General features: G+C 35.9%; 1 protein-coding gene across 2 annotated transcripts in view; it reads right to left on the bottom strand.

Moving 5' to 3' along the window:
- The window catches only part of LOC110462926, a 154,221-nt gene that overhangs the window by 105,559 nt on the left and 40,187 nt on the right, over positions 1-8,475 (bottom strand). For both annotated transcript variants that reach the window (XM_021517171.1, XM_021517172.1), the window contains one exon: positions 5,028-5,147. In XM_021517171.1, coding sequence (XP_021372846.1) covers positions 5,028-5,095 — 68 coding nt within the window. In that variant the 5' untranslated portion in view covers positions 5,096-5,147. The remainder of the gene's footprint in view (positions 1-5,027; positions 5,148-8,475) is intronic.

Genomic DNA, 8,475 nt, shown 5'->3' with positions numbered 1-8,475 from the left:
GGTACCCTTACTTCTATACTGATAGATACCCTTACCTCTATACTGATAGGTAAGGGTATCTATCAGTATAGGAGTAAGGGTACCTATATATCAGTATAGAGGTAAGGGTAGCCCATACCTCTATATATCAGTATAGAGGTATGTGAAGCTATCTATCAGTATAGAGGTAAGGGTAGCTATACTGATAGATAGCTACCCTTACCTCTATACTGATAGATAGCTTCCCATACCTCTATACTGATATATAGCTACCCTTACCTCTATACTGATAGATAGATACCCTTACCTCTATGCTGATAGATACCCTTACCTCTATACTAATAGATACCCTTACCTCTTTACTGATAGATACCCTTACCTCTATACTAATAGATACCCTTACCTCTTTACTGATTGATACCCTTACCTTCATACTGATAGGTACCTCTATACAGATAGGTTCCCTTACCTCTATACTGATAGGAAACCTTACCTCTATACTGATAGATACATACCCTTCCCTCTATACTGATAGATAGATTCCCTTACCTCTATGCTGATAGAGGTAAGGGTATCTATCTATCAGTATAGAGATAAGGGTAGCTATATATCAGTATAGTGGTAAGGGTAGCTATCTATCAGTATAGAGGTAAGGGTACCTCTATACTGATATATAGCTACCCTTACCTCAATACTGATAGGTACTCTTACCTCTATACTGATAGATAGATACCCTTACCTCTATACTGATAGATAGGTACCCTTACCTCTATACTGATAGGTACCCTTACCTCTATACTGATAGATAGCTACCCATACCTCTATACTGATATATAGTCCTCTATACTGATAGATAGATAGGTACCCCTTCCTCTATACTGATAGCTACCCTTACTTCTATACTGATAGATAGGTACCCTTACCTCTATACTGATAGATAGGCACCCTTAACTCTATACTGATCGATATCCTTACCTCTATACTGATAGATAGCTACCCTTTCCTCTATACTGATAGATAGGTACCCTTACCCTTACCTCTATACTGAAAGATACCGTTACCTCTTTACTTATAGGTACCCTTACCTCTATACTGATAGTACCCTTACCTCTATACAGATAGGTAATCTTACCTCTATACTAATAGGTACCCTTACATCTATAATGATAGTTAGGTACCCTTACCTCTATGCTGATATATACCTTTACCTCTATACTGATAGGTACCTCTATAAAGATAGGTACCCTTACCTCTATACTGAAAGATACCGTTACCTCTTTACTTATAGGTACCCTTACCTCTATACTGATATATAGCTACCCTTACCTCTATACTGATAGATAGCTACCCTTACCTCTATTCTGATATATAGGTACCCTTACCTCTATACTGATATATACCTACCCTTACCTCTATACTGATAGGTACCCTTATCTCTACACTGATAGGCACCCTTACCTCTATACTGATCGATACCCTTACCTCTATACTGATAGATACCGTTACCTCTTTACTTATAGGTACCCTTACCTCTATACTGATAGATAGGCACCCTTACCTCTATACTGATAGTTACCCTTCCCTCTATACCCATAGGTACCCTTACCTCTATACTGATATATAGCTACCCTTACCTCAATACTGATAGGTACACCTCTATACTGATAGATAGGTACACTTACCTCTATACTGATAGATAGGCACCCTTACCTCTATACTGATCGATACCCTTACCTCTATACTGATAGATTCCCTTACCTCTTTACTGATAGGTACCCTTACCTCTACACTGATAGATAGCTACCCTTACCTCAATACTGATAGGTACACCTCTATACTGATAGATAGGTACACTTACCTCTATACTGATAGATAGGCACCCTTACCTCTATACTGATAGTTACCCTTACCTCTATACCCATAGGTACCCTTACCTCTATACTGATAGATACCCTTACCTCTTTACTGATAAGTACCCTTACCTCTACACTGATAGATAGCTACCCTTCCCTCAATACTGATAGGTACCCCTACCTTTATATTGATAGCTACCCTTACCCTTACCTCTATACCCTTATCTCTATACTGATAGATAGCTACCCTTACCTCTATACCCTTACCTCTATACTGATAGCTACCCTTACTTCTATACTGATAGATAGGTACACTTACCTCTATACTGATAGATAGGCACCCTTAACGCTATACTGATCGATATCCTTACCTCTATACTGATAGATAGCTACCCATACCTCTATACTGATATATAGCTACCCTTACCTCTATACTGATATATAGCTACCCTTACCTCTATACTGATATATAGCTACCCTTACCTCAATACTGATAGGTACACCTCTATACTGATAGATAGGTACACTTACCTCTATACTGATAGATAGGCACCCTTAACTCTATACTGAGCGATATCCTTCCCTCTATACTGATAGATAGCTACCCTTACCTCTATTCTGATATATAGGTACCCTTACCTCTATACTGATAGATACCGTTACCTCTTTACTTATAGGTACCCTTACCTCTATACTGATAGGTTCCCTTACCTCTATACTTATAGATAGGTACCCTTACCGATAGATACCCTTACCTCTATACAGATAGGTATCCTTACCTCTATACTGATAGGTACCCTTACCTCTATACTGATATATACCTACCCTTACCTCTATACTGATAGGTACCCTTACCTCTATACTGATAGATACCCTTACCTCTTTACTGATAGGTACCCTTACCTCTACACTGATAGATAGTTACCCTTACCTCTATACTGATAGTTACCCTTACCTCTATACTCATAGGTTCCCTTACCTCTATACTGATAGATACCGTTACCTCTATACTGATAGATTCCCTTACCTCTTTACTGATAGGTACCCTTACCTCTACACTGATAGATAGTTACTCTTACCTCTATACTGATAGTTACTCTATACTGATAGGTATCCTTACCCCTATACTGATAGGTACCCTTACCTCTGTACTTATAGGTAGGTAGCCTTACCTCTATACTGATAGCTACCCTTAACTCTATACTGATAGGTATCCTTACCCCTATACTGATAGGTACCCTTACCTCTATACTGATAGGTATCCTTATCTCAGTTAGTTGTTCTGTTTTGTGGTACATCTAACTGATCATGATGTTGACTGTCTCAATTTCAACAGCTGGCGGCCATGACAGTTTACATGGTTTCTGCATGCGAGACTGTTTCGATGCTTTTAAGGTACATGATCATGCATTTTATAAGAATGTGTTTTTACATTGATTCTTGACGTCTCTGCACTAGGATCTGAAGAAAAACTTGACATAAAACACACCTGCTGTTGCTATATTGACTCCACACAAAACTGTCACTCATCATTAAAAAAATATTATACGACGTAAGAAAAAGTGAAAAATGCCTAGAGAGAAGACATTAATAATGAATTGAATGACGAAAAAAATGAATGGAAAACAGGTAGAAATACTTTCAAAAACAAATGATGATAAATTAGATTTTGTTAAAACCTTTGTAAACAGATATGGCAAGTGAATCATTCATTACGTAGGCAGCATTCTCCCAATGTTCTTTTATGAAGTTATCATGAGAAGTGCTTTTTCTTGTGCATGCTGACAAATAATTACTTAGTTGACAATAGAGTTGTGACATCGCCTGGTCTGTATCTCTCTACAGCTACACACTTTTTACGCTCAGTTCCATGTTCATTAAACATATCACATGCTTTAGAAATATGGATTTTCTGTTTAATTTAGGGCACATCTGGTATGTTTTATCGTACCGCTTAGAAAATTAGGTAACCAGGGATCGAAAAATAACATACGCTGTAACAAAATTAGTTTTGTTAATCTAAGGAGTGTCAGCTTATATTCAATGTTATTTTGTCCCATTTTTGTGCCAGGTTTATTTCTTCAAGTACCCTTAAAGTAAATAAATACTCTCAGTTATTACCTGTCTACTGCCAGTTATATAACCTGTCTACTGTCACTTATTACCTGTCTACTCTCAGTTATTACCTGTCTTCTGTCAGTTATTACTGTCTACTGTCAGTTATTACCTGTCTTCTGTCAGTAATTACCTGGCTACTGTCAGTGATTACCTGTCTTCTGTCAAATATTACCTGTCTATTACCAGTTATTACCCATCTTCTGTCAGTTATTACCTGTCTACTACCAAGTATTACCTGTCTACTATCAGTTATTGCCTGTGTACTACCAGTTATTACCTGTCTACTGTCAGTTATTACCTGTCTACTATCACTTATTACCTGTCTACTGCCAGTTATAACCTGTCTTCTGTCAGTTATAACTGTCTACTGTCAGTTATTACCTGTCTTCTGTCAGTAATTACCTGGCTACTGTCAGTGATTACCTGTCTTCTGTCAAATATTACCTGTCTATTACCAGTTATTACCCGTCTTCTGTCAGTTATTACCTGTCTACTACCAAGTATTACCTGTCTACTATCAGTTATTGCCTGTGTACTACTAGTTATTACCTGTATACTGTCAGTTATTACCTGTCTACTATCACTTATTACCTGTCTACTGTCAGTTATTACCTGTCTACAGTCAGTTATTACCTGTCTACAGTCAGTTATTACCTGTCAACTGTCAGTTATTACCTGTCAAGTGTCAGTTATGACATGTCTACTACCAATTTCTAACTGTCTACTGTCAGTTATTACCTGTCTTCTGTCAGTTATTACCTGTTTACTGTCAGTTATTACCCGTCTTCTGTCAGTTAAAACCTGTCTACTGTCAGTTATTACCTGTCTTCTGTCAGTTATTACCTGTCTACTGTCAGTTATTACCTGTCTTCTGTCAGTTATTACCTGTCTACTGTCAGTTATTACCTGTCTATTGTCAGTTATTACCTGTCTACTGTCAGTCATTACCTGTCTATTGTCAGTTATTACCTGTCAAGTGTCAGGTTATTACCTGTCTAATATCAGTTATTACCTGTTTAATATCAGTTATTACATGATAGTACATTACCAATTATGAATTATCAGGATGTCCTTTACCTTGCCCGATACAGCTGCTGAATAGTCCGCAGGAACGTGTCCCTGAACTGGATTTCATCATCCATCATCTTATGAGAGTCGTGTCCATGAAACAATTAGAAATGTTCCATGGTGGACAGTCTGTAAAGACAACACCATGCAAACATTATTTATATATTTCTTACTTTCCTTGTTTTGGATTATTCACTGTATATGATAAGAATATGTAGTTGTTCAAATACCTGCATAATTATTTAGTCATCCTAAAGTTGACCTTGACCTCAGAAACAGACAAATTTCACTTTTGTCTTTAATTTTTAACAACAAACTAACACTTGAATTCAAAATCAATACTGTAAAAATGGAAATTTTTACTACCTTGATATTATTGCGTTTTTCGCATGGAGTAAATTAGTGTGAAAATATCCACACACAAATATTTATTTATAGATTAAGGATAAAGAGAAATTCCAAAACTTCCACACCATGGTCAGTTTGGTAAAGTTTGTTTGTGTTTTACGTCCTATTAACAGCTTTGGTCATTTCAGGACGCACCAGGTTTTTGTGGTGGAGGAAAGCCGGAGTTCCCGAAAAAAACCACCGACCTATGGCCAGTACCTGGCGACTGCCCCATGTAGGCCTCGAACCCGCGATCCAGTGGTGGAGGGCTAGAGGTAGCAGAATGTCATACACATTAACCACTTGGCCACCGCGGCCCAACACCAAGGTTTTGACCCTTTTTACACCATGGTCAGTTTAAAGGGTCACAATGCAACGTTGCGAACATTTCCACACAACAAAAATGTCCACTTATACCATATTCAAAGTCAGTGAACAGAAATTAACCAATACCCCCTGCCCCCTCATCTAATTTAGCTGAAATTAAGTCAATTACCACTTACAGTCAAATAAAGTAATGCAGGGAATATCACATTTTATCAAAATCTGTTCAAAAATTATCAATCTTGGCCCGTACTCATGAAACCACCCTCATACTCAAGCATGAATTCTGTGCTCCAACCAACTTTCTTGCACCTCACTTAAATTATATCAAATGATCAAAAAGTCAAATATAACCATTGGAAAAATTACTCAGAATTAAGTCTCTTTTTTTTTCTTCAATTCTTTGACAAAATAAGATTATTTTTTAAATCTAAACAAGGACATTAAGTTGAACAAACTGTACAGCCCTTCATCCCAGAATGCAACCTAATACATTTGTATCACCACCCTAGACCTTTTTTCTATTGAGAAGATGACTTTTTTAAGATTTGTTCATAATTGACCAGATGTGACCATGAAAGTGTGTCAAGGTCATTCACATGAACAAACTTGATGGCTCTTCATCTGAGCATTCTACTGGCCACATATCACCACCCTTTGCATTTTGGTCATTTAGAAGAACTGTGGTTTGAAGTTTTTAACATGTTTGACCACTGTGACCTTTAAATATGATTTAAGGTATTTTTTTACAAATTTTTCAAATCTTTCATACTACCATGCTACTGACTGTTTTTTTTAGATAGGAGAAGTTGTTTAAGTTTTTAACATATTTGACCCCTATGAACTTGAATACAGGCGAAGGTCGTTCATTTGAAACAACTTGGAAGCCCTTCATTCCCGCACGCTTCTGGACAAATATCATCACCCTGGACATTTTGGTTGTGAAGAAGAAGTTGTTTAAAGATTTCAACATATTTTGACACCTTTGACTTTGAATATTGGTGAAGGTCAGTCATTTGAACAAACTTGGTAGCCCTTCACCTCAGCATGAAGAAGCGGTTTAAAGTAAAAACTGGACATGGGACAACGGACGAAGGACACAAGTGCGTCATTGCATAAGCTCACTTGGCTCTTCGAGCCAGGTGAGTTTAAAATATTTTCCATAAAGCACTACAAAAATCAGTGACAGTCGGAGCGACATATATTATTTATCTTCTACGCTGATGTGACGTGACGTCACACTCACTCCATCATTCAGTTGTAACGTTAGTAGTGATCAATATAGGCCTGTAGATTACACATTTCAACATCAGTGGACAGTGGGATATCCTGGTCAGCAGGACAAAAATTACATACACACTGGCCATCACTAGGATATATAATACAAATCAAGTTTTCCTGGAATTTATACAAATATTTAAGAACCTGGGTATATTCACCGTATATCACTGTAGTCACACCTTGACTTAAATTTTTAATGACTTAATAACAGTATATTGTATCTATCAACAAGTCAACCTTGACTTAAGAAATTTCTGTGAACTATATCTTTCAAATACAAATTTTCGACAGAATCAGATAACTTTACAGACATTATTTACAATATCATGCCTTTATTCTTATTTTGCTTTGCCAGTGGAAGGGATGCAACTCCTGAACATTTCTTCATCACTGATAATATTTCAAATCATAATATGACATTTGAATCACTCATATTTCATTTTAATCATAATATTTATAATCAGGGATATTAAATATAAATAATGCCCTTAAATTAGCTTCAAAACATCCACGGAAGAAGTATTTACATGTTTATATAACAAATACCTGTCTCTAGAGGTATATATATAACAAACACCTGTCTATAGAGGTATCTATATATAACATACACCTGTCTATAGAGGTATCTATATATAATATACACATTTCTATAGAGGTGTATATATATAACATACATCTGTCTATAGAGGTATATATATATAACATATATCTGTCTATAGAGGTATCTATATATAACATACACCTGTCTATAGAGGTATCTATATATAACATATGCCTGTCTATAGAGGTATCTATATATAACATATAACATACACCTGTCTATAATGGTACATATATCTATATATAGCAAACACCTGTCTATAGAGGTATATATATAGCATACATCTATCTATAGAGGTATATATATATAACATACACCTGTATATAGAGGTATATATAACATACAACTGACTATAGAGGTTTCTATATATAATATACACCTGTCTAAAGAGGTATCTATAAATAACATACACCTGTCTATAGAGGTATATATATATATAACATACACCTGTCTATAGAAGTATCTATATATAACATAAACCTGTGTATGGTGGTATCTATATATAACATACACCTGTCTACAGAGGTATCTATATATTACATACACCTGTCTATAGAGGTATCTATATATAACATACGCCTGTCTAAAGAGGTATCTATAAATAACATACCCCTGTCTATAGATGTATCTATATATAACATACACCTGTCTATACAAGTATCTATATATAGCATACACCTGTCTATAGAGGTATCCATATATAACATATGCCTGTCTATACAAGTCTCTATATATAGCATACACCTGTCTAAACAAGTATCTATATATAACATATGCCTGTCTATAGAGGTATCTTTATATGATATATAACATACACCTGTCTATAATGGTACATGTATCTATATATAACAAACACCTGTCTAT

The sequence above is a fragment of the Mizuhopecten yessoensis genome, unplaced genomic scaffold (genome assembly GCF_002113885.1).
Source record: "Mizuhopecten yessoensis strain PY_sf001 unplaced genomic scaffold, ASM211388v2 scaffold10847, whole genome shotgun sequence".
Lineage (NCBI taxonomy): Eukaryota > Metazoa > Mollusca > Bivalvia > Pectinida > Pectinidae > Mizuhopecten > Mizuhopecten yessoensis.
This window is presented reverse-complemented; position numbering and strand designations above follow the sequence as displayed.